We start from the raw sequence: 27,249 nt of genomic DNA, 5'->3' as shown, positions 1-27,249 counted from the left end.
GTCAGGTCTACAGCAGGTCTACAGCAGGTCTATGTCAGGTCTACAGCAGGTCTACGTCAGGTCTACAGCAGGTCTACAGCAGGTTTACAGCAGGTCTACGTCAGGTCTACAGCGGGTCTATGTCAGGTTTACAGCGGGTCTATGTCAGGTCTACAGCAGGTCTACAGCAGATCTATGTCAGGTTTACAGCAGGTCTATGTCAGGTCTACAGCAGGTCTACAGGAGGTCTACAGCAGGTCTACGTCAGCTCTACAGCAGGTCTACAGCAGGTCTACGTCAGCTCTACAGCAGGTCTACAGCAGGTCTACAGCAGGTCTACGTCAGCTCTACAGCAGGTCTACAGCAGGTCTACAGCAGGTCTACGTCAGCTCTACAGCAGGTCTACAGCAGGTCTACGTCAGCTCTACAGCAGGTCTACAGCAGGTCTACGTCAGCTCTACAGCAGGTCTACAGCAGGCTGTCCAGGCTCGTCTCGGCGCTCTCCTTGTCGTCTGCAGCGGCTTGCGGGCTGTATTTGTCGTTGTACTGCTGCAGGATGGTGACCACATCATGGTGCCCAAAGTGCACCGCCTCATCCATTGGCGTGTTTCCCCACCTGTGCAGAGAACACCAGCGGTGGAGGAAGTACTCAAAAACGTCTAATATCACACTGTAGAAATAGTCTATAGACGTTAAATGAAGGTGACTGAATAATTGCGGTCATTAATTATTTAAAGCTTCAAGTTTCTTCAGCTTCATTTTCACATTAAGTTCAGCAGCGTTGAAGTCATGTTGTTGATGCTTTGGACGATGTTCTGCAGAAATGTTCGTGCATGTGTCTGTCATCAGTTATATACGAGCGTTATAAACTGTCCTCATAGTAAAGGTGCAGGACCTGACTTTGACCCAGTGTGTGGACAGGAGGACGGAGGACTCACCTGTCCCTGGGGACTGGGTTCACCTTGCAGGCCTCCAGGAGAAAGCGCACCACCTCCGTGTGCCCTGAAAGCAGAGCAGACGTTACCAGCCGCCCTCCACTGGCCCCCAGCTAGTCTGAGGATACGTAATAAATGTTAAGGCTTTTGGTTTCAATGGCCAATCGAAAGTGTTTGACTGTCACTGATGGAGTACTTACGTGTACTTTATGGTATTGGTATATTTTGACAGTGTCAGTAAAGACAAACCTTCAGCCGCTGCCACGTGGAGAGCCGTCCTGGAGTCGTAGTCCCTCTGCTCCATGTCCATGGACGACAGCGCAAACCTGCGTGAACACAGTACAGGTAACAGGTAACCACCTCTGGAAGTACCCTCACTGATTTCAGCCCTTTTTCCTCAAAGCAGACGCTGTTTTAGAAGAGAATGAGTCTCTGGAGGAAGCTGCTTCTAATTAAAGGACCTCTGTGGAGTCTTTGACCTCTAGAGGTGCTGTGGAGATGTTTGTTGATGTTTATGTCCCCGTGGAGCTAACAGCAAGCTGGTGCACATGTTTGTAAGCGATACTGGATTTTAAAAAATCAGCTTTATGAGGAACCTCGAGGATTCACACAATGACCAAACATGACTCCACAGGAACCTGAGTGTCTCTTCCCAAAGCTTCCTCTTGCTGCCACCTGAGGTCACCAGAGTGCAAGCAGAGGAGAGACAACAATGTCCTCTGTCCATCCCCTCCGAGCATCAGTGATGTTCAGAGGAGGCCTGGGCTCCTGTGTGGCCGCTGTGTCACATGAGAGTAAGAGTGAGAAGGGGAGTGTGAGCACCTCCTCAGGGCCGAGACGTCTCCTGTGAAGGCAGCAAACAGCAGGTTGATGACGGACTTGACCTGCAGAGGGACAGACAGACAAACCACACAGTCATCCTGTTTTCTGCTCTCACAAACTCGACTGACGCTGCACATTTAACGTCCGAGGGGAACTCAGCTTCGCGTTCTACAGGTTCCTCCTGTCATCAGATCCCCAAAAAACTACCGGCTCATTGGTTCCTGCTGAAGTTGTCATTTCACTTCCTGAAACAGCTGCTCACTGTAGTTTTTAATCACACGAGCGGGACTATTTGGGACTATTTTCAGTGGCGGATTAATCCACGTTTGGTGCAGCAGCAGGATGGAGCGTGAACATGTCGGCCGGAGCCTCAAAGCGGCTCATTGATGTGTTTTTAAAGGTTTTTGGCGCTCTGTGGCACAGAGGAGGACGACATATTAGGCTGTGACACACTCATGATTCTTGTTACAGGATACATTCGCTGTTGGTTTTGGTCTTTTCATGATATTTGATGACAGTCCAGCACACAGTGCCACAACATGGCTGAATGATGTGAACGCACACGTCCCTGCACCCATTCAGACTTACCATCAGACTGCTCCTGCAGGCAAAGCTTCAGCAGAGGAGAGGTTTGGAGCGGTGAAGCATGAAATACGGCTGCATTCAAAGGGTTATTCATGACCTCATATTTCTGTTTATTCAGTGTTTCATTAGGTTGATCTGATACGAAGACGCTGAGGCTGTTTGTCGGATGAATGTTTTCTCATTTGTTTTCATGACTTGTTTTTTGTTGGTTTTATTGATGTATGAAATGAAAATAACAATATATAAAATCTAAAAAGCAAAGAATATTCAGTGTTTTGTGCAACATGAGCAGCAGGTTTTAACTTGCAAACAGACACCGAGGATAAGTTTGACCTTGTGCACAGCGAGAAGCACCGTGACTCTACAACACAGATCATAATAATCAAAATAACAGCCAAAATTCACCAGCTGCAGCTCTCAAACCTCTGAGTAAAACACTTCAAGCAAATCATCTTGCAAATGAAGCTGAAGAGTGAGCAGAAACAGAGAAGAACAAAGCTATTTCAGAGCCTCATTTCACCAAAATAAAAGCATCACTTCCTGCTCTGGGAACAGATTCAGGCAGTGAAAACTCTTTTCTTTTGAACATTTTCTGAATTTTGCTCAAGAACGGGTCACACTCTTCTTTCCTCACGTCAGACGTTCATATCCAGAGGACACGTGCGCTTATACTTCTGGAACAATTAATTTGCTTCTGTAAAAAGGATCTACACGACATGAACTCAAAACACTTCAGCTTCAAATCTGCTTGAATCTAAATGTTAACATAAAAATCAGACGAGTGAAGCTTCTGTTTCTCATCATGTTTAAACTCTCAGTATTTGTACTGACTGTCTGCAGCCAATAATAAATAACAGCTTGTTGCAGTGGGTGCAGGAAACAGTCTGTAACCGCTCAGCGTCGCCCCCTACTGGATCACTGTGGCCTCACGTCTTTGATAGTGTTTGTTGCACAGAATATTTATCATATTCCTCTTTAACTACTTTCATTTCTCAACAGAACTTCGACTAAAAATCCTTCAGGTTAGCGTGCGTGGACTGGTGACGTGCTCTATCACATGAGTCTCTCATCAGGAGGGGATGATGATGGTGGCGTGACGGCGTGGCGAGATGACCGCCAAGCAGCAGGTGCCTGTGTTTCTTATGACAACATTTTCAATGAGACGTCTGGGCTTTTTCCAGACCTGCTGGTCGATACTAAACCGGGTATTTAAGCCAAAACATCTTTTCCGAACCCTAACCAGACCACACCCACAGCTACACCTACAGTGGCATGTTTGGGGGCTGGCTGGGTGAAGCCTCTCAGGGCCTGAAGCTCATCTGCAGTATGCACCTGTTATAACTACACCTGTGTGATTTCTGACAAAAACAAACCACAGCTGATGCTTCATGAACGCAGCCTGATGAGAAAAGGTGGATTTTTTTTCTGTCCAGCTGCTAAAGAGACAGCGGCTCAGCCTAAAAACGTCTCCAGAGAAAGAAGAGCTACGAGTGCAGAGAGGTCAGGTGATAGATAACAGTGTTTTATTAGAATTTACACAAGGCTAAAAAAACAGCTTTCACCGTCACGTCTGTCAGTTCATCACAGCCACAGAAACTGAAGCAGGACAGTTCATGACATTTATGGAGAATTTACATACAGAATTACAAGCATGTGGACAGAAAAGAAATCAAAACATAGAAAAGTTCATGAGCTTGGAACTGTGCGGCTTTGGGGGGTTTTTTTGGTCGTTTTTAAGATTTTACATCCCACATAACTTTCTTAAAAGTTTAAATTTGGATTTTATCAACATTCAATCTGCTGGTAAAACTGTAGAAATCAATAAATATCTAATATCTGAACAAAACCTTACAATTCCAAGGTCACCAAGTTGCAATGGTCACGATTTTTAAATATAAATGCAATTTGTACGTCACAAGTAGAATTTATGTCTGAGACACAAATCGACACATGTAAAGACGTGTGGAAGGTGATCAAAGGAACTTAAAACATACTGATTACATGGGATTAAAACACACATTTATCAAATCATACAAAAATATGCATGCAAGAGGGAGAACGAGAAAAACAAACAAAATGAGAAACATTCCATACATGACATGACCCATAAAAAGTCTGATGATTTCCATGGAAAGAGCGGTCACGTCATTCAAAAGCCCCTCTGTGGTTTCTGTGATTGAGCGGAGGAATAATCACACTGAGGAGCGATCAAGAGCGATTCAAGTAAACCGGAGCAACATTAAGCTTGTTTGCAAATGAGACTGAATCAGCGCTGATCGGGTCCAGACTCGTAGGCGCTGTGGTTTTTTGTGTCAGCGAGGAAGAAAAAACACCTGCACGTCGTTAGAAAGGGGACCCTCACTCACACAGCAGAGAGGAAACCCACCGACTTTTCGGCCAAAACAGGTCAGAACAGAAAGGAAAGCGAGGCTGATGCGGCAATGAGATGAGATCTGCTCTGTGAAAGCCGTCACGTCTAAGGGTTTTAGTGGAAAACGATAAAGATCTCATCACTGCTTCTGGAAATCCTCCACTCATAACTAACTTTACACATAACTTTAAATCTTTCTAAGCTTCAGCCGTCATTAGGTGACACAAACTCCATAAAACGCCCTCACGCGTGTGTGACCACAGGGGCTTTTGAATGCTTCGTGCCCTCACGTGATAACGAAAAAAAAACCCCCAAAAAACACTAACGTGACATGAAAAATAACAACAGAAAGAAAAAAAACTTTGCACGACAGGACAAAGTAACATCAGAGTATTATTGGCTCCAGCAGCTCAGGTCAAACCCGGTGCCAAACAGCACACACTGAATGACCAACAGATTCACCCCCCCACCCGACACACACACGCACACACGCTACAGTCACAGTAGAGCGACGTCTAAGGCATCTGCTGACATGACAGTCATGTGCAAGTATGTCTACTTCCTGCAGGAGACAGTATGATAGATTCGGAACGTCTGAAGTGTTTTTGAACACACACTCTGCTCTGCTGTCGAGGATTGACGCGTACACACCCGCTGCTGTGTACATCCAGAGGTACAGTAAACTACGTATATGAAGACATTTTGATAATATACAACCTTACTACGAGAGTAACACTTTGAGGGTTTTACAAACAATACTGAGTGAGAGTGTGAGTGTGCGTCTGGAGCTGGGTGTTTTCCACACGAGTGGCCATACGTCACGTTAGCTTCTCTGCTTTGAAAAACAGATTTTTCGTGTTCATCTCACAAACAGAAGCCAAAGTTGGCTGAAAAACGGGCGGAGTTTGGATGGAGAGACTCTGAAAACCTCTTTTCTCTCAGTCTTCAACGCTTTAACGCTGTTTGACTCTTCTCTCTGGATTTTGCTCGTTTACGGTGGTGAATATCAGCTGTTTTTGAGCAGGGTTCAGAAGTTTTCAGCGGCTTTAAGAAAACCATGAAAGTATCTGTGTTCTAGATTAAAGCTCGCAGAACTTCACTGGACGAGAAGAGAACGCAGGTCTTCATGAGGCCGAATCCACGTAGACCTCTTTGCGTTTTGAGAGCTTTAAGCCAGCATTGCTTCCTGTCTGTTCTCTCCAGCACTGGATCTGCTCTCCTGCACACGCGCGTTTTTTCGGCCAGTTTTCGGCATCGAACGTTTTGACGAATTTCAGGCAGTGCGACGGAGGCCTTCAGGTGGGACACCCAGCTCCACCTGCTGCTCCGTGTGGGCTTTCAAGTAAAGGGTTTAAAGCAATAACTGATATGGTGACTGGTTAAATTTACAATGCTCTGCATCTGCAGAGAGCAGCTTAATTTGCAGACAGGCGCCTTGTTTGAACAAGAGTATGTTTGTGTGTACAGAGTAAACACACAGTGATGGTTTAGGACTGCGGCCCAGTTAAACCCTGCAGATAAAGCAGCTGACAGCGGAGACGCTAAAGGCTGTGTGAGGACTGGTCAGGTCCACGCGAGCTGCGAGGGGCTTTGGCTGGAGGTTTCTGCTGGAGCAGCCACACACACACACGTCTAAACTCAACAGCAGCCCAGAATGATGCCGCCAGTCCGCCGGCAGCGAGGAGCCTGGTTTTAGTCATCACGCCTCTCCTGAGCTTTTTTGGTTGAGCAAACCTTTTACAATACCTACGTTCTCATCACACTGAGAGAAATCAGCCCCAGCTGTGGTCCAGGCACAAATGCTGACCGTTTAAAGTCAGGTCCAAGCCCTTTTTACTGCAGTCTCTCCTTTCAGCACGTCAGTAGTGTGTTTATCAGCCTCCACTCTGCATTTAGGTCCCACGAGCTGTTGAGCTTAATGTCTATTTTGTGCTCTCTTTTAAAGAAATAAAGGATCTGCATTTCTTCCACATCTTCAAGTCAAGTCTTTCAGGGCTGACCCACCTGCAGACAGGTGGTACAGGTGTGTGTGTGTGTATTGTGAGAAACTTTGACCATTAAACGACAGGATGAGAGGCTGTTTGAAACCAGCTCCTTGGCTCTTAGATTGTCAGAACAGAAGGCTGAGAAGCTCAAATAAGGTTTCGGTTTTTGGGTTGAGGTCCATCGTTTAAGATTGGAAAAAGAAAACACGTGCATTATTAAAATCCCTTCAGAGCTCATTTAAAAAAAGAGAAACGACGGCGTGGTAGCCGTTAGCACTCCAGCTCAGGCATTCACAGCTAACTGATATGTTAACAATATTCCCCTTTCTTTCCAAGAATTACCCAGGAACGCTTCCCCTCCCATCATCTGCTACAGTACATCCAGCATCTGTATTTACGTGCTGAGTCTTTGGCCTCAGTGGGATCTGCAGGAAGCAATCATCCAGAATTAGCCTGCGTGTATATCTACAGAAAAGCTGTACTGAAGCCCCACGCATGCAAACACACTCACACATCTTGTTTTTTTTGGTTTGTTTTGCTTGAAATGAATTCAAATCAACCCTTAGCCGATATTTCTGGAGAGGGTTCTGTCCAAACAACCATCGCAGTTAAAGGGGTGAGACGACACAAGCTGTCCACCGTGCAGCACATCCTACACACACACTAAGGCAACGAGCAGGCGGAGGCTACGAGTTCATTTGGAGTTCAGAGCAAAATTAACAGGCAGAAACCCTCCGTCACAAAGAAAAACACAGTTCGTCCCCACAGTAACCGCTTCACAAGCAATAAATAATCCTCTACATAACTTATATATAAATACTGGAGGGTGAGGAAAGATGGCGGCGCTCTTGGGAGAGATCAGCTGAGGTGAGGGTGTGGGGGGCTCCTTTTTGTTTTTTTTAATTCACTCGGCGACCTTGTCCATCCTATAGACTACAGTGGTGGAGCTGTCCTGGTGCGACTCGGTGGGGGACACCTTTTTCCAGAGAGGGGCTTTCAGAGCTAGCTCTTGTTGGAGACTCTCGTAATCCATCGGTCCGAAGTTGTGCAGCTGTTTGACACGAATAACAAATTAGTCTGGCTCTGTGTGTGCGTGTGAGGGGTGGGTGTGTGTGTGTGTGTGTGTGTGTGTGTGTGAGAGAGAGAACTGGACGGGATATGGAGATCAGCATGTTAGCCAGCAGCTACAGAGCAGCCGACGCAGAGCGCTAACGGCTGTTAAAGGTCAACTACGGTGACCTGGGTGCCACCTGCCCTCCCGGTGAGGAGGTGTCTGGGTCAGTGTGTTTGACGCCGTCGTGTGTCCTTACCCGCTGGTCCCCTCCTTCTCTGCGAGGGTCGTGCTTCTTGGCAAAGTGCCTCAGGTTGTCGTAGTTGTGGAAGTTGAAAAGCTCCACGAGGTCCTGGAATGAAAAAGAGCGACAGATACACCCATTAACCCGGAGGCGGATCCCTGCACCCTGACATGCAGTGTTTACTGAGATTGGCAGGCAGGTAATCATTGATCAGTCACTTTAAGAGTTCGCCGAGTTGAAACACACCTGACCCTTTTTTTTTTCCTCCTGAGGCATTGTTATGTTTGTGATTGTGCACAAACCTTTTTTTCCATGAATGTAAGATAAAAAGTACTGAAATACAAAAGAGTGGAGCTGAAAAGGAAACTAAATCATCCATATTTTCTGAGTGACATTTGAAGGACTGCTTCAGAAACATCCCAAACACAGATCACTGACCGATGACATGAACACTGACTACATATTTTCACTGTTCACTGACACATGAATGAAATGAAACCAGAACATCAGACATACTGCATTGCGTTTTTGATCTCATCTCTGGATACAAACCAAACACCTCCAGTATGTGTTCACAGCACACGTCCACACTGCTGGCGTGCAGCGATCTGCTCTTGTGTGTCTGGACGTTACGTACCGTGCAGAACTGTATTCCTCTGACGGAGTTGCCCAGCTTGTCTAGAGGAGGCGCCCAGCACATTATACCCATCACGTTGGGTACGACCAGCAGGATCCCCCCTGACACTCCAGACTTGGCTGGCAGACCGACCTACAACAGAGACAACAGACCAGTTACACAAGAGACCGTCTGTATATGAGCAGAATCAGCATGGCAGCAGCACAACGCTGAAAATGGAAAGTCAGCAAAGAAGAAGTCGGATGTGTCTCATTAAAATGTTCCTTCCTCTCACAACAAACTCAGTCCGACATGGGACGTGACAGCTGCGCCATGCAGAGGTTCAGGTTTCCTTCAGGTTTCCTGTCTCTTGGAGCTTCATTTTAATCATGTGGATAAATGTTCGCAGACCCGGTATAGAAAAAACAATGTTCCACTGTGGTTAACTTCAAACTAATGATTTACTAGATTAGGTTGTAGTGCTTTGTCCTAAATAAATGGTTCACACGTAACTAAAGGCTTTACTTACAAACAGGAGTCGCAGTGTTTCAATCATAAAGCAATGCAGAAAAAGAAACTGCTTCGCCCCACCTGACATCAAAGAGCTTCACCTGAGAGGCGTGCACAGGTATCTGACACCTATTCAGCACGTAGCTGTTGGGATTGTGTACTTTCTCAGTCACACGTGCACGTATGAAAGCACAAAGATTAAAGTGCCTTTTACTTACATGGAAAGCAAACTGTCCTGAGAAGTCGTACATGCCGCAGGAGTGCATCAGGCTCAGTGTGTTCCTCACCGCCTCGGGGGTCAGCACGCGCTCGCCCGTGATTGGGCAGATGCCACCGTTGGCCAGGGTGGCGGCCATGACGCTGGCACTTTCGCAGGTCACCTCGATGGAGCACAGCTGGAGGTTCACAGAAAGGACAGTTTGTATCATTCCTCATGATGTTATGATCATCTCCCTCTGCCATCACGTGTTTGGCCTAACGGAGGCATGGCGGTGGGGGAACAACACGGCAGGAATGAGGAAGTCACCACTTGTGACCCAAGGAAAGTGATGGAATTTAGGTGATATTCATGTTGTTATCCTCCCTCTTTCCTCTAGTATATTTGTAAATCTCTTCTCTTTGTAGTGTTTGTAGCTACTTTAAAAGAAAAAGAGGAAACTGGCAACGTAAAACTACAAGCTGCAGTTAGCTAGTTAGCTCAGTTAGCCGTGCAGCCAGTGGCCGTATCAGCTGACTGAAGTCCTCCCCAACCGAAAGCTCGGAGCACTGGAGGATTGTTGATGTTTACACCACAGATAAGAGAACCGGACTCAGCGGCCTCTCTCTGATCATGGCCAGATCAAGACCAAACACAACCTCCCTCATTTGTAGCATGCGGGGAAGTAAACATGCTGAAAAACAGGTGGAGTTTGGCAGAGAGACAGAGATCTGTGTCTAAAATAGCAGAAAACCGGATCTGTTCAGGATCTCTGACAGTCAGGGATGGAATCAATGATGTAGGAGGAGCAGTGAAAAGCAGGTAAACAATATTCTGTCGTTAAAAATGAATCCATGTGAAAAGAAAATCACTGTTCCACTCACTTGAAAGTAGAAATCCAGGACTGATGTCATGTCTGTCCCCTCTGGGAAACACTGCAGAGAAACAAAGAGAGTTTAAAACAAGTCGAGCACAAGATGAACATTCATCAACTGCTTCACATTCCAGACAAGGAGCCTCTGCTTTGGTGCACAAGAGTACAACTAATAAAGGTTTGTTTGAATCCAGCTCACTCCAAACAGGCACATGTACACTAAAGGGCCTCGTAGTTGCTGCTTTTCAGCTTTGTAGGACAGAGACATGAATAGAGAGACAACGACTGGTTCAAGGTCAGACCTTCTTTTCTTTCAGATAGTAGCCGATGGCAAAGTTCCTGTCCCCTGACTCACGCTCTGACTGGAACCTGTCACACAAAGAGCACAACACTCCCATTACACAGAGGAAGGAAATATTTGCACTGTGTGTGTGAGTGAGTGTGAGTGTGTTTGTGTACTTGTGTGTAGGAATTCCACCACCCCACCCCTCATGTGTGCGGTGCAACCAGTGCTCTCATGCTATCATGTGATAATGCTGCAACATGAGCTGCGCGCTTGGTCTTTTTCCAGAAACACTGTTCGCACGTGGTGTTCGATGAATCATGCACATGCAAGTGACCTTCAGACGCCAACTCCAGCCCTCATTAATTAACCCAAATCAATGAAACAGACAGCTCCTGGTGACGTCACTGAGCAGAGAAACGGTTATCAAAGGCCGGCTTATTTAAGAGGTAATGACTTTTAAAAGCAGGACAGACCAGTGTGTCCTATATGCCTCCTATTCATGCAGAGCTGAGTAATACATGACCTATAGACTATAGATAGTGCAGCTGAGACACTTCTTGTTGAAGGAGGATTACTTACGTGGCGTTGCTGAAACCCACATACTCATTTCCTGCCATCTTTTTCAGAAAATTCATGACCTGGAGGGAAAGCAGAGGGAGGACAGAGCGATCATCAGCAGGGATTCATGCTATGAGGTTAGACTCTGCGATGAGTTGGTGGCCATTTGGCCGAGCAGCATTTCTAAATATACAATAGCCGTGTCTGAATTTCATAGCACATACTGACTGCAGGCAGTAGTGCTATACACAAAGTGTCATGCTACACTAATCTGACTGTTCGTGTACAAGAAACCAAAGCACTTTTACATTTTACGCTAACAGGAAATGACACATTAATCAAACTGCGACTTCACCGGCTAGCCGCTAACTGTGTCTGTGTGCTGTTTGCTGCTGAACAGGTCGGCAGCGGTGGGTTTTTAGAGCTTTCTTGCTGTAAACAGCTGCCTGCCGTGGCAAAAGATGATGCAATCAATGAGAGTGGTGAGTGTCAAATGGAGCGGGAGGTTCAAGCTAAAGAGCTGAGGCTCTGCTCAGACATCTTATGTGAAAAGCTGTAATACTCACATAGTCAAACTTTTCTGCGTTGCTTGCACCTTGCTGAGGAGAGAACAAAAGAACAAGCAGTTAGCACAGTTCATCCGCCGAGGAACGCTGCAGAGGACAAGCACAGCATCATAAAAGATAACGCTAAAGTGATAATGCTAACTGCTCACAAATCAGAACTACAGATTTAGCAGATGTGAAGAGATTTTTATTATAAATATAATGTATAACTAACATGAGCTTTGCCAAGAATTACACAAGTGGATACGAAGTATTAATGAGATTGGCTTGCGAATAGGTTACAAAGAGGGAAGTTTTTGGAGTGAAAAGGGAGATTTAGTCTTAGCCAGTTAAAGAAAAACATGTCTCATTTACATTTCACTGATTCCAAATAAGGGACTCAATATTATTTCAAGTCTATAAAGTCAAGAACACAGTTTTTCACAATCTGCAGCAGCCCTGACTGTGTGTGTGTGTTTCTACATGAATATTACTGCACAGAGATGTGGGTGTACGCAGGCAGGTTGTATTATGGGTTACCATAATGCAGGTGTGTGTGCGTATGTGTTTGAGGATGTACGTCAACTGTGGATGAACATGTGTCAACATGTGAGAGAGTAGGGAGAGGGGGACATGAGGGAGGAGTGGTCTTCCTCTGAGAATAAAACTCACAGCTTGTAGCTCAGTGTACATTTATAAGGTCATAGGCTCACTGATGCTGCTTATCCCCACAAAACAAGAAAAGACAACGCAGCAAAAGAAAAATGGACACGCATGCACATCAAAAGTGCTATAGCATTATATGACTTTATTAATTATTTATGTTTTAGATGGTGTCAAAAGATGTTTATTAACTTTACAGGAGGCTAATGCTTCATGTGTGACTGACAGTATGTTTAAATTCTACACGTTACTGTGCAGAAGCAAAAGTAAGTGACACTGATGGAAGTGTTAAATAGTCACTAAATGGGGTTTCTACAGAGCTGATTGGAGGAGAAAGAAGAAGAAGAAGGAGGAGGGGGATCAGGGGGGTGGGAGAGTGCGAGGAGATAGATATGGAAAAGGAAGAAAAAATTACCAACGTCATTTGACCTGCAGCAGCAGTCATTATTTCCCACAGTTCCTACGTCTGGAAAATATGCAACAACATACAAAAACAGCAACAACATGTAGCCTTCAAGCACCATGTAACAACAGTTTGGGCATACTGCCACGGCAACCATCCCATAGTTTTCCCACCGAGGTTACAGCAGACCGGGCAACCTGACCAACGGCTTGACATTTGTGCTTCAGTATAGAAAAACAAAAACACATTGAGACACTGGTGACAATGGCGGGTGGATGTGGACACACATTACTGTTTGTGCACGCATGAAGGGATGTGGAGTGTGACTAATGCAGTTTAACAGGTTGGCTGTGCGATGGAAGAGTAACCTGCACATACAACGATCCACACTGCATTTGGTACAGTATGCATCATGAATCAATAAGAAAACTGGTGGGCGAGAGGTGAGAAGTGAATACTGCAAACAGTACAGCTATTGAGGGCTCCTGACTATGTGAGGAAGACCTCATTGGACCCTCATTGGAAGCAGATTTCCTGAAATAGAGGATTTAAAACAATGTTCTTCTGCTTCGTCTTGGCCCAGAATAGATCTGCTCACAGCACTGCCAGCGACGTTTGAGAGTTAGTTCAACATTTCAGGAAAGAGGCTCACATGCTTTCCTTCAGAGAGCAAGATAAGAAAATCAAAGCTAGCACACACGGTGTGTCGCACAGAGTTCAGAAACACACCTGCCAACACTAAAGCTCCCTGCTGAACACACCCCATTACGTTTCTTTAACCCGTACATGAGCAGAAATGTTGAACAATAACTTGTGGTTTCAGAGGGAGGTATGTGTTGGAACTGTCTTGGCAAACAACAGCTTGGCACAGTGACCTTGGCCGGCTTCTCTGAGTCGTGTCGTCACAGTCAGGAAGTCAGGTTTGGTACCAAGACGGCTACAGACCAAAACCATAACCTGCGCTCACTGAGCTTAACTAGAAACAACCATATAAAAAGGCAGCACTGCCAAATGTCTGCAGCCACCCCTAAAACCTCAAATTGTCATTCTTACATTTCCGGTTAGCTGTTTCCATCTGCTTCCACTCTTTCTGCTAAGCTAGCTAAACACATCTAGACTCCAGCTCCGTACTTGAAGCATCATTAATTGATTGTTTTTGGCTACGTGGAGTCAGCTGTAAACATAACGCTCACATATGACCTTATAAAACCTGCATCAAATATGTAAGCAAACAGCTGCCAACAAATCGGCATTAGCATTCATTGGAGCCATGTTTAAGGCCACTGAGGAATGTCAGTTCAGTATTCACTCTTGTTTTAGCTCCTTTTTTGGTCTCTGGTTATCTGGCTCCTCAGCTGCTATAATGCTGCACTATGTTCACCGGCTAGTTACCAGCTAACTATCTGCTAACTGTCCGTCTGCTGTTTGGAGATCAGCAGGTAGTGACTCCTGCTACGGTGTCAATGAGAGCTGAGAGAATGAACCATGAGTTATAATGATTATTATAGCTATCAATGCGGCCGCATGTGATTGATATCAAACTTCTCTTCTTACTTTCTCAGAGAAAGCAAATGTGCATTTCCCAAAATATTGAACTATTCCTTTAAAATGCCAACTTAACGCTGTCTGTGATGACTTTTATACCATTTAATGTAATTCACTGCTAACTGGCTAAACAAGTAAACCATGGACTGAGTATTTGGAGACATTTTAAAGCTGAGCAGTTGTGTGATGACAGCAGCAGAAACAGAACCTGTTCTGTCTTGTAAACTATGACAGATGGCTTCTAATCACCATTGGCTGCAGAGCAGATCAAAATGCTGCCAAGACGAACCAGACGGATGTGTTGCGTCCAGCTATGGGCAGGTTTTCATACTGGTGGTGACAAAATTTTATAATCAAGGTCAAATGTTTCCTCACACTGCTTTAACAGTGAAGATTTTCTCAATTACAAAACAGCATTTAGAATACAGAACGTAATGATTCTCAGGTGCTTGGGCGTCTGAAAGGCTGCAAAGATCTGAATGATTTCAACACACCGTGCACTTCCTGTTCAGGTTCTGAGAGCGCCGTGACCAACACATTTTTTACTGAAAATCATTAGAAAGAAAAGAAAATGATGTCTGCAGTGTCGGGCTGAACGATATGCAAAAGAAATCATACTGTGATCATTTTGACAGATACTGATATTTTTGCTTTTTCACTGAAAAAAGATTTGGATACTGAACTTGGCCATATTGTCATAGTATTTATATTAGTTGTTTAGCCCTACTGCTGCTTTGTGCTTTGATGGACTGTTCAGTAATCTTTTGCTCCACAAGCATGAATGTTGTCGAGCAGCATGGAAAGGTAATCAGTAGCACGTTGCTTAAAAATTAACTTTACAGAACCGCCTTCAAAAACATGCCATTATAAAATGGCTTACTGTGGCAACTGTGTTGTCATCTTTGCTTTAAATGCGCAGTAAAAGGAAAGGTTGACACAGTATATCTGGGCCTTTGTGATTTAGAGAGTACACAAACTGGCTCTACTTATTTAAATCTACTTGCCTAAGTTCAGGTAACTTATTAGTTTTTTGTCATGGTATAAAAACAGCACAATCTGAAATAATAAAAGCCAGTATTTGCAGATGAATGCTAATGTGTCTGAACCATCAACAGAAACCAGCTGGAGAAGAATATGAGGCAGATTATACTGAAGTTAAACAGGGTCATATTTGGAAGGTGATCAATAATTATGATGATGCCTGGGAGACAAAAAAAACGGAGACATGGATCTGAGGACACACCTGGTGGACACTGAAAACACACAGGTCACACAGCCTGACACTTGTAACAGAGCTACTCTGATGTTTCCTGCTACTTTTAAGTGCAAGAGGTCCAAAAACAAATCAAGATCTAACAGGCCACATGCTTCAGCACACACCGTCAGACATGGAGGATGAGTTTGGAAATATTTAGAGAGGAATTACTCTGTGAAGGCTGATTCTGCTCAATTAAAAAACCTAATGATCACACCTCCGAGCTTTGTTTCTTACAGCATCAAAACGAATGTAACACGGGTGAAGTGTATAATTAGTCATAAAATTCAGTTCAAAGTCTAAGTGCTTGGGACAAAATCAATAATTCAGTAAATAATTCAAAAGGCAAAAGCAAACATCGGCAGTACAGTCCTGCAGATGTAAGTAGAGCTGCAGCACAGCAGAGGTGTTTACACACAGCTCGTGTGAGTATGTGTGTGTGTGTGTGCGCGTGCGTGTGTGTGTGTGTGTGTGTGTGTGAGCGCTAACAATTCACTGCCTGCACTGATTATGCAAAGAGAGCCTGGCAGGGTTAAAAGAATTAAACATGAAACCTGAGGATGATCATGAGCAGCTCTAAAGAGCTTAAAAAGCTAACAGTGAAAACCTATCGACAGACACGACCTTTAAGCCACGTCTTATTCTTTCTTTGCCGTGGCAGATTTGATGGATGACGGCCGATTCATTTCTGCCAACTCGCTGCCAGCGTGTGGTCACACTGAGCTTTAACTCATACGGTGTGACATCCTAACTCTGCCGAATGTGGCTGGTCTGCGTGCACCTGTATTCGACCTGCAGCTTATTTTCAGCAGGGACTGTAACAGCGCGTGTGCTGGGGCGGCTAAATGCGTTCAGGAAGGATTAGCACAAGTCTTAAATCACCACAACAAGACACACGGCAGCGGACTCAGGTAGTGACCTAGAAACGAGTCCAGCTGAGTCAAGAGTCATAAATACCTGAACACGCTCGGACGTTTATAGTGTACGGAGGGAACAATAATACCACAAACAAAGTCTGATCAGGTGTTAAATCAGGAAGATACGTCATTATTGTGAGTCTTCTTGAGTGTGTTCAAACAAACGTAGGTTACACAGGCCTTTGTTAAACAGTCAAATGTTATCTGCTGCCAATATTTATGTCCACGTTCATTTTATCTGCTTGATAACGCAGCTCGGCGATACCCACCACACCGCTCGCTAGCTACAGCTTCAGTGGAAATGAGACACAGAGTGGATGCAAAAACACACATGAAGGAGGAAAAACAAAAGAGTCACTGCTTTTACCTTTATGAGTGAAGTACAAACAATAGCGCCAGCGTTCACCATGGGGTTGTGAGGTTTATCTGCAAAACAACGAGAGCTCAGTGGGCATGATGCAGAGTGTCAACATCAGTTTCTGAAAATCTGAGTGCTCTGTATATAGACAGACCAAACAAACATGACTCAAACACAGGAGGAGCGCACACTGACAAACAGAGAATGAAATTAGCAGCTGTCAGACGAAGGCTACATGATGGTGGGCGAAAAGGTCAGGTCACCCTCCACCATGCCTGACATTAACCATTAACACATATCATTTATAAAAGGAACAATCGGGGGTTCAGGTCACGCTGTGTTTAGAGTTCTACACAGATTTCAGAAGTGGTAAAAATGGAAATGACTAGCAGCAGAATGCCTTTAAAGCACAGATGTGTTTAGTAATAAAGTATTTATGGGTGGATGTACATAGTTTGCAAGCTGACAGTCTGTGCGTCCTTATTTCATCTCTGCTGTGCTCTGTGGAGTAAACAAATGCTGGTGGGAACAAAGTGTTCCAAGAAATTTAACGTGCTTGCTTCAGTTTTTACAGCCAGGGAGGAGTTTCATGCTTCCGCTGTGGGTGGAGGCGTGGGGGTGGATGCTTGTCTGCGCTCACTAAGCAGCACTGAGTCTGTTGAACCAAAGACATCAGCTTTCATCTAAAATATTGATGTAAAATTCAGGATATAGTTAATCCTGTTAATCATCTGTCAGCTGGTGACGTCATGTGACTCTTGACATATTGCCCTGAGGGAGAGTTAAACCAAGAGGTAGAGTTCGCCTCCTGTTTCCACGAGTTGCTCCGTGAACTCAACGACCAGATGAGAGGAATCCTCCTCCTCCTCCTCCCTCTGATCTCTAAAACAAGTTCAACACTTACATCACCTGCATTTCCTCAGCAGCGTGTGATCCCCTTACACAACACAACAAACCCGAGGCTATCCTGACATGGCGAGAGGTAAAATTACAACAGGATGTGACGATAGGATGGCCGTAGTTTAAGCGCCAGCCTGGGGATTGAGGTATTTTATCTTTATATCAAAATGTCCCATAAAAGCAGCATAAATTCATGCGCTGGGCAGTTGTGGTACTTGAGTACATTTTACCTTCCACTAGATTTGTCTCACAGCTTTATGTTCGATTTACTTGAGAAAATTCTGCTCCTTCTCCAGATAATTGAACTCTTTAATAAGCCTCTTGGATTAGCTGGGCGGTCACAAATAGTTTGGTTTAATTCTCAACTTAGACAAGTGTGATGTGGAAACTTGAAGCCTGCCATGCACAAACGCCCAGAAGGGCCTTTTCAGTAATCTCCTGTGACGTGGTTAAACTTTTGAAATGACACAATTTAGGATTTTCTGAATGAGGGAGAACGTGTGAGATGCCCTTTTAAGGATTTTAACATGATATTAGAACTCCTCTTGTGGAAAACCACCTCAGAAACAGTCAAAATGCAGAATACTGAATGCTTCTTTCAGATTAACTCAACCTCATTTATTTTCTCAATGCTGTCAAAAAGCCTCTTCACAAAAATCCTCCAATGCCAGGATCTGACTCATGCACTTGGCAGCTCAGCCGCAGTTCTCACCCTTTCTCTCCAGGACGCTGTAGTTTGTCCACAGAGGATGCTAATATGCTATGATTCAGTCCCACTTCTTTCAGCTCTGTGATTTCAATGCTAACAATGCTATTCTCCAAAAATAGGAAATGCTAACTTCCTAAACATGGACAAAGGCCTCTGTTGACATCACACAAGACGCTCTCCATTATCAAACCTGCATCGGGTCTCCACTGAAACGTTTTGAGGAGGGAGAGTAGCATATATGGGCTGATAAGCTTCAGCAGAATCACAGACAGAAGGATCCTCCACAAACATTAAGGAAGGAGAAGAAGAAAGTGGCTCACCATCGTCATTCAGGAAGAGCTTATTAAAGCGCAGGCCACTGGGCTCCTTCCCAATGAAACTGTGCACATACTCTGTGCTGTAGTCGTTTACAGCAACGGCGTACTTCAGAGGCTTCACGCAGGACTGCAGACAGAAGGGCACCTTGGTGTCTCCGACTGTGTGTCTACAGAAGACGAAAGATAACAAGTTATCAGAGCTGGCAAAGCAGCTGCAGTGTCAGAGGCAACAATACAGAAGGAGGAAGCAGAACAGAATGAAAGCGACATGAAGAAGTGCAGGTTCAGAAGTTTTCCATTTCACAGAATATGTGAGCGTTCAGGGAAAACCATAAAGCTCAGTGACGGAGCGTTACAGCGCGATAACAGAAGCACACAATCTGCTCAGTGCCATGCTATCTTTATGACTTCCTGTCTTACACAAACACAACGGATACACACACCTATGGAATTTTACAACAGCCTATCGGAGAACAAGCAGATCAAAACACCTGCTGACATCATGACACTGCGTTCTGGAGTGTTTTGTTTTTATCAGGGAACACAACATATTGAACTTCACAAAGACTGCAATTAGCTCATCTGTCGACCCCCAGCACCATCTGAGGATCATTAATCATCATTTTACAAACTCAGTGACTGCGACACGTGACTGCGTCTCACCTCTGTCCGTCAACGGTGCACAGAGAGACGGCCCACAGGTTGGGGTTGAATTTGGCGAGCTGAGGAATGTAGTCAGCAACCTGAAAGAGAGGTACGGCAGCTGAGAGAGGTTCACCTTACACCGCTGACGTCTGCCGAGGCTCAGGCTTCAACGGAAAGTCAGCAGCACAGACAATGCAGGAGAACAACTGAGAGGAGGTCAAATCTCATGTGAGGGCCAGAGAGGAAAAGTCCACCCACATATACTGAAAGGAGTTAATTTAGGACAAAATGTTTTGTTTACTTTGTCCCTTTATCGCCTTTCACTTTCACTATTACTGCAAGTAACTTTCTACATTTTCCACCATAAAACCCACAGATGGTTCTTTCCCAGCTCAAATGGAAAGTGCATCGTTTTCTCTCCGTTTTCCCTCAACACTAAGCTGTTGTTTGAGGCTCTGTAAGGACTCGCCTGTCACTGTGACTGTCGATACAGCCGGTCACATAACACAGGCGTGGCAATTCACCTGTATTTATGCTGATTTGGTCAACCTGAAATGAGATTTCATCAGCATTTTCACACAAAAATTGCCATTTGCCCGCTTTAATAGTTTAGCCACAATCGAGTGACAATTTTATGTTTTTAACAGAAACAAAACAACGCAAATGAAGCTAACAGATGCTGCTCTCTTAGCTGGCTGCCAACCAAACGAGACTTAGCTGTGTGCCTGTTGAGTGGATGAATCTTAATGAAAACAACTTGAAAGGATCATTTTCACTCATGAACTGTTTTCTAAATCAGCTGGCGTAGCGTTGGTGTAGGATCAGTTTAGTTATGTGCTAACAGACCCTTTTCACTTGTCAGAGCAGGAAAGCGCATGTGTAAGTAATAATATTAACAATGGCCGCAGGGCATAGATCGCATGGAAGGTGTGTGATGTACACATGGAGTCACCAGATGTTTCTCACAAGCACAATTTTAATATGTGCTGGAAATGCCACAATGTCCCTTTTCACGTGTTCTGGGGTGGATTTTTCCTTTCCAGTGTGCTAATGCAGAATCAGGCTGTCAGAACAGACTGATGGTAATGAATCTGTGTGGGATAAATAATGATGACGATGCCTGAGAGAAAAAAAAAAACAGAGTCATGGATCTAAGGACACACCTGTCCTTCAGAGAGATTTTTGGCATTCTCATACAGCTCATCAATATGGGAGGTGAAGGACTGGAAGTCTGGGATGACGAACTTCTTGCGGAAGGCCTGAGTGAGCAGGACAATGTTGCTCTGGACACACCTGATGAATAAACCACAAATAGCATGCTAAAACACTGTGACTACATGCAACTGAAGGAAACGTTTGTCAACCAAGTTAGCAACCCTGAAGTCTGACAAACCTCTGTGAATGTTAATAGAAGTGGCTGATGAAGAGGCTTCATCAAAACATATTGATCAGCTGCTTTTTATCCATATAGTGATGAATGATTGTTTTCAAACCACGCACTGTAGTAAAACCATGGATGGAGTGTCAGTGACACTATCCAACAGTTTCCCAGGCGTGTTGATCATATTTTTAGAAGTCAAAACATGTAATCAGTCATGCAAACAAAACCAAAACTAAACTCCTCTTTGAGTCTTAACTTGTGACTCGTAGAACAATAACTTTTCAAATACAAGCAGAAGTGAAACTTTATTCTGAGAGTTTAACTTCCTGTAGACAAAAATCTATAATCTGTGCTTGTATTTTGAAGAGAGGAAGGAAGTTGGGAGTTTCCTGCTGGGTGCAATCCAGAGTTTTCTTTGAGAGAATATCTAGTAGCTCCATAGACACAAATGTAATAACTTAGAAAGCCAAACAACAGTAGTTAATTAATTATTTGTAGTTATTTAACACCTTTCTAGGGCATGGACTAGCAGCGCTGCAAACAAAGCAGTTGTCCCACACTGCTGCTGTTTCAGACGCTGTACACACAGATACAAAGAAACCCGTTTTGAAAAATCTGCGCTTCAGAAGGTGCTTTGAAAAAAATCTGTTTCAGACCGAGAGGCCCAAACTCAGGGGAAAATGCTGTTTTGCATATTATCTGTGTACGTGTGGTCAAAAGTGCTGGTGGTTTTTGTACCATACAAAGCAAAAGCAAACGCATTTTAGTGAACCTTAAGTAACTCTAATCCTTTCCTATCATGACACAAAGCAGGTCATGCTATGCTTTATAATTTCTAATGTAGTCTCAGGACTGCATTGCACTACCTTACATCACATCCATTAAAATAATTCTTAAACTGCACTAAGGAATAGACGGATCACATGCAAAATTTCTTGCAATGAAAGTCACTCAAAAACTGCCTAAATGCTCTTCGATGGATATATTTGTGCTTTTATGCAACGTGCAAATTTAAACAATTAAGCATGTTTGAATTCGCTCATGTTGGGCGCATACGATGGAGACAAAACACCCAAATAAGAGGAGACACGATCGGCCTTACTTCTTGAACAGGTGCCTGTCCAGCGTGACGCCATCTGCTGTGTTCTTTAGAGTCTCTTTGAGGGTGTCCATGCACTCCTTCAGTCTGGGATCTCCTGAGCGCAGCCCTGTGGCCTTCAGCGCCTAAAACAAAGAGTGGAAGCACCTCTGAATACAATCAGTCACAAGCTAAGAGGCAACTCGATGACGCCATCATGCTGAACTGATCCTAAAGGACTCACTGTGAGGAATTTATGAGCGGGAATCTTCTCTTGACCTTCTGCGACTGTGTAGAAGAGCAAGTCCTCCAAACTGGGCAGAATGCCTGGATTTCTTCTCCTACAATGGAAAAACACAAATGTATAAGACACAAGTAATGTGAAAGTACTGAAAAATCAAAACAAACTGTATTTTTTTTATCGTCTTTGGTTGGACAGTTGACACGGGAGTAATATACATGAGATAGTGGCAAACAAAGGAGCAGGGAAAACACACATTTGTTATGTAAATCTAAGTAAATGCAGTTCCACGGCAGTGACAGCAGGGCTGATATGCCTTTAGCGCGAGCCACGATGAAGCCTATTCCCACCTGCCCTGCCAGTGTAAACACGGAGCTTATCGGTCGCTGTTGATAGAGTCTTAACTCATTAGTGAGGGATCTGAGCAGCACATAGTGGCAATATGCAATCCAAGTGGAAGCATTAGCCACAGAGGTGTGTGTGAGTGTTTGTAAAGCAGAATATCAAAGCGTTCATTATACAGAAAGAACAATACTACTGCACGTTTCCTGTTGGCAGTGATCCCTGACGGGTGTCGTTATGCTTTATTGACAGAAATCAAGAGAAAATGATGGAGAAGAAGCCAAACTGGTACAAAAAAAACTTAAAACAGGCCCACATTAAACCTGTTAACACCCACCCACGCAGTGGAAAATGAGATGTTGGTCATATAATTGCACAGCCCTATGCTACACTTCAGTGTCACAGAGATAGAGGCATAGCAGCCTCTCCTTCACCTGAAGCACATGCTCACCGGACACACGCCATCAGTGAGGGTGCAACAAATAGAAACTGTTGGCTTCTGTTCATTTGTTTGTCACCAAATGCTTCGCTCGCTCATCTCAACTCACACGAAGGTTTGGCGGCAGTGTCTGGAGCAGTGATACAGCCAGGCCTAAATTCCAGGAATTCTCTATCTTTAGCCATGGCCGGCCCTCTGTGGCTCTTGGATTAATAAAGCCAACAGTGTGGCTAGTTCACACGCTGGTCATGACACAGCAGCGAGGTCTGCAGTGGAGCCAGCGCTGCTCAGTACAGAGTCAGTATTCAAAGTCTAGAGTTCAAGACGAGAGGGATTCTCACACCTTTGAATTATAAACACACCTTTCCGACTGTCCGATCGAATCAAAGTCCTTTCCTCTCAATACCTCGCAGTAACTCACTTCAGATTGACCCCATACAGTATAATGTCGCGACCAAACAGCCTGTTTGTAAAGATCACACATCCCATTAAAGAAGAAACACCGCCATCAAAAGCCAAACTGTCGCCAGAAGCTTTACACAGCACAGATTAGATGTGTCTGATACAACGCTGAGCTGGAGGCTGCCCTGAATGCACATCAACATCTGAAATTCCAGGATCCATTCTGCACCTCCTCCTGCCTTCATCTCATGTTGGCACATTTTCAGCTCAGCACAGAGTAAACACTCCACCTACAGCCTAGGTAACCGCGGCTGAATGTGTGCAAACAGCCCAAGACTAAAATGCTGCCTGTCAGGCATGCCTAATTCAGAGGGAGTGTTATTGACCTGACATCTGTCCTCTCATAGAGCAGTCAAGGTGCACCTCACAGCCACAAAGCTAGTCCACAGGTGTGCACCTAACAGCAGCATGCTAACAGTGGGAACATTTTTGAAAAACATCAGCATTTAGAGAAAAATGCATTATCTACCTGTGTAAGCACATTTGCATTGAAGTGGGGCTGAGAAATGATCACAGTTGCCCCCCCTCCATCCTCCTCGTGTGAAAAGCTCATTAACCACCAACAGCCTCTTTAGCAGTGTTTGCATTTCTGCTGTGTAACGTAAAAGAGCCAACATGAGAGACCTTTGTGCAGCAACGGAAGAAAACAACAGGACGATCTGGGAAGTGTTCAGCCAATTAAAGGCGCGCTTCCCCAATTTTACACATCAGGATCGATGTATTACTCGGCCTGTGGAAACAGTTGTTAAGTGTCTTCAGTGGCTCTGGAGGAGCTTTGCTGATGATGTCAGTGTTACTTCAGTTTGGCAACTACATATATTTTTAACAAAAACCCTGAATTACAAAACAGTGAATGTGAATTTTGAAAGACAAGGCCATTGCTTAGGAAGATCTAGCGGAAAAGCTGCTGTTGATTATGGGATATGTAGGATCCAGTATTTTTGCAGACTGAATCAGAGTTTTGGCTAAAAGTCATCTGGCATTTTGACAAATATTTCTGTCTCTCACAAGTCCACTAACTTCACAGAAGTACACTGCTAACTTTGAGTTCTACTCCTTTTATGTAGCTGCAACTTAACTTCATCTGTCATAAAGATTGACAGAGGAGGCAGTGGAGCAGATGGATGAATTAACATGTGCCACATAACCACATCACATAATCTAGTGGTTGGTCTGTTTGATATTCTCAGTCGATAAATCAGTTGAAATGTGAAGTGAACTAAAGAAGCAAATGTACCACAGTTTGTTTAAAGTGCGCAAACAGGTCAGGTGTGAATACAGCCAAAAAAACACCTTGTTTCTCTACATTTGTACGTTTAAAAATCCTCTCCACAGACAGATGGCACAGCCCGTTTGCCGCTGGATGACTGCTCATTGGTGTAAGCACGACACTTTGAGAGTTTCCTGGATACCAGATAAAGACAGAGCTGCGATTTTAAAAGCCCTCTTTGCTCTGGAGGAGTTACAGTTGTGTGGGATTACAACACAGTATTAATGGCCAGTATTTTATTATTAAGGCAGCACTACTGTAAGCTCTCTGCAGTTCTCTTATGCAGCTTTGGAAGCACAAGAGAAGATAGGATTAAAAACAGATTCAAAGATGAGGAAGAGAGACAGCGTAAGCTCAGGGTGCTGCCTGTAGTATTCAACGATCTGGCCTGAGAGAGCGGATGTCCTCAGCAGGGTCACATCAGTGATTAATCACTGGGCTTATTTTCACTATGTAGTGTGCTAGAGCTTAAACAAGTGTGTGTCTCACGTTCTGTTCCTGCAATGTGTATCGCAACAGCCACTTGTCAGTTTTTGATAATGCAATCCTATCCACCTCCACCCATTGAAGCTGTAACTGATGCATTAAATTGCTAGTGGTGGTGGCTGTGAGCCAAGGACGTTCTGTATTTTCCTGTCAATCACACCAGGTAACAGCTCAACAGGTTTAGCCTTTTCCCTACTAGCTTACTGCTCCGCCTCCAGCTTTATAACTAAACCCCACTATGTGAGATTGTTTTTCAATGCACAGAATAGGACACAGGTCGTAACCGCATTTCCTGATGGTCCTGATATCCTGTGACTCATCAGCAGCAATGATGTCGACATGCCCTCCCCGTCACGTGCATTAACACTTCGTTTTGTGCTGCTGACACATAAAAGACTGTATGAATCACAGCACTAAACCCAACAGGAAGTTTCCAAGGACAGTGTCCTGAGCATCTGACCATGTGCACACGCATTCAGACGCTCCACTACAGACCCCAGTGTGCATGCTAGCTTTCTTTAGCCCTCAGGCTCCCTAACTGTTGCTGTATTCAACACAGATATTTGTGCTGTTATAATTTAGGGGCCCCTGACATGCCATCAGATACAAGGCAGGATCAGACAGAAGCAGGATTCCTTCTCGGACGTTTTCACCTGGAGCTTCCTGTGAAAACAACTCTCAGGGGTTTTGGAGTCAAGTTCTTCCTTGTGTACGTATGAAGCTTAACCTGAATGGCCTCAGCTACCCAAATTCTAGCGATGGTCCAGAGTTCAGTACAGTTCATATCACAGCAACGGCAACGCCCCATCCATGTATATCCACATTTCTAGGTCATGAGACATTCCAGTTATTTTGGCTGCGCTGAGCTGGCTCAGGAAAACTGCCTGGCTTCAGAGAGAAACACATGGACTGCAGTCACAGGCAGACATCCAGCTGGCTGCGAGGAACACCACTCAAAATGTGAAATGGTCGATATGGATCATCTCAATTCAACAATGGAGCTGGGTTTCATTTCTGGTATGTGCCAGCGGTCTGCACGGCTGTGACCCCCAGCCAGCTCATTAGAGGTGGAGGTCACAGAAACAGAAACTACTGGAAGCCATTGGATTAAACACACTGGCTGATCTGCAGCCAGACAGTAATTACTATCATTACCCACGAATTAACCGGAGAAAATCAGTAAAACAGTAAATATCCTTAGAGGTTTGGCTCAAGACAATTCTGAGGCCATTGGTTTGAATTTCATTTCAGATCCAGGTCTTTTCTTGTGTGGAGGTGTGCAAACTACTCCGTGCTAACCCTTGAACATGGATGTGCTCAACCTGATTCTGAAACAGGGTCAGTGCTGTTTCACTTTCACTAAATGCGGCACCATGCTGCGCGTTATCTGCAGAAGAACAGAGTTAACCAAACGTTAAACTCAAGCCGGCCAAGGCAGGCTAACGTCCTCATTAACTTCATGTTAAGTTGCTGCGTTGGTATTTGAAGGCGGCGTATTCATAAAGCTACTTGACGCAAAGCCACCGGAGGCTGCGCCCGGTGTGTCACACATGGTTTGATGGCTGCTGCTAACAGGCCCGTACAGTTAGCTAGCTGTAACCTTACTTATTAAATGGTAAGTGTTTTGGGTAATGTTATTTCGTCTATGAGGAAATATATTTGTATCTTAGATGCTAAAGGTGCAGCCTAAGATGCTAAGTGAGCTAATTACTGAAAGCTATTTAATGCGGTTGTCATACAGCGTTAGTGACGGTTGGTGGACATCAGCTCGCGCCTCTATGCGTCGTAACTTGCCATAGACGCCCGCCGTACCGACACACTATCGAGTCCGTTTATTCCACATGAAAGTACTTGAGACCTACTTGTCGCTGGCTGCTTCGCCGGTGGCTCCATGTTTCTTCAGCTGTTCGTCCAGCTCCACGGCACCTTCAGTTTTTGCGCAGTAAGAGCGGAACGGGGCGGCGAGGGGCGCGGCGCGGAGCGCCGGGCGGCGTGAAGCGGCATGGAGGACCTTCAGTTGAGTAGACACAGATCGGGCATCAACGGAGGAGGCGCCGAAGCAGCAGTGGCGGGTCGGCAACCAGGTCGTCTGTCTAGAGCCGGACAAGGGACGCTTGAGGGTGGCTTCAAACAACTCCTTGAGCACTGTCGAAAACCTAAAATGTAACATCTCAATCCTGTCAAGCAATTAGAGAGAAAGTCGTAGTTCCAAATGTGTCCTGTCGTAGCAGCAGGCTTGTTGCAGCTTGTCTGATACCACGATCACTGTCTGAGAGGCGAT

General features: G+C 44.8%; 1 protein-coding gene across 4 annotated transcripts; it reads right to left on the bottom strand.

Moving 5' to 3' along the window:
* Nucleotides 1-321: 321 nt before the first annotated feature.
* glsb (glutaminase b) lies at nucleotides 322-27,249 on the bottom strand. 4 transcript variants are annotated; one of them, XM_070975636.1, is made up of 18 exons: nucleotides 26,831-27,249; nucleotides 21,973-22,069; nucleotides 21,753-21,874; nucleotides 20,433-20,562; nucleotides 19,288-19,367; nucleotides 18,628-18,791; nucleotides 16,708-16,766; nucleotides 11,579-11,611; nucleotides 11,034-11,092; nucleotides 10,471-10,537; nucleotides 10,179-10,229; nucleotides 9,317-9,493; nucleotides 8,610-8,741; nucleotides 7,988-8,080; nucleotides 1,737-1,798; nucleotides 1,164-1,240; nucleotides 918-981; nucleotides 322-595 (listed from the first exon to the last, which is right to left on the bottom strand). In XM_070975636.1, the coding sequence occupies exons 1-18, from the start codon at nucleotides 27,136-27,138 to the stop codon at nucleotides 448-450; spliced, it is 1,923 nt and encodes a 640-aa protein (XP_070831737.1). In that variant the 5' UTR covers nucleotides 27,139-27,249; the 3' UTR covers nucleotides 322-447. The 4 variants fall into 4 exon arrangements, with proteins under 4 accessions (XP_070831737.1, XP_070831740.1, XP_070831739.1 ...); XM_070975639.1 differs by lacking the exons at nucleotides 20,433-20,562; nucleotides 21,973-22,069; nucleotides 26,831-27,249; XM_070975637.1 differs by lacking the exons at nucleotides 322-595; nucleotides 918-981; nucleotides 1,164-1,240; nucleotides 1,737-1,798 and adding an exon at nucleotides 6,682-7,728 and having other exon boundaries at nucleotides 26,831-27,230.

Source organism: Chaetodon trifascialis, chromosome 12 (assembly GCF_039877785.1).
Source record: "Chaetodon trifascialis isolate fChaTrf1 chromosome 12, fChaTrf1.hap1, whole genome shotgun sequence".
NCBI classification, from domain to species: domain Eukaryota; kingdom Metazoa; phylum Chordata; class Actinopteri; order Chaetodontiformes; family Chaetodontidae; genus Chaetodon; species Chaetodon trifascialis.
Note: the sequence above shows the minus strand (reverse complement) of the source record. Positions and strands in the feature narration are given on the sequence as shown.

What these genes read in the sequence shown, in the direction of transcription:
- glsb (XM_070975636.1), bottom strand. Translation starts at nt 27,138, where the DNA reads ATGTTACATTTTAGGTTTTCGACAGTGCTCAAGGAGTTGTTTGAAGCC. An exon ending in CCGCTCATAAATTCCTCACA is followed by an intron (nt 21,875 to 21,972) that starts GTGAGTCCTTTA and finishes TCTTTGTTTTAG; the next exon opens with GCGCTGAAGGCCACAGGGCT. An exon ending in GACGTCTCGGCCCTGAGGAG is followed by an intron (nt 1,241 to 1,736) that starts GTGCTCACACTC and finishes GTGTTCACGCAG; the next exon opens with GTTTGCGCTGTCGTCCATGG.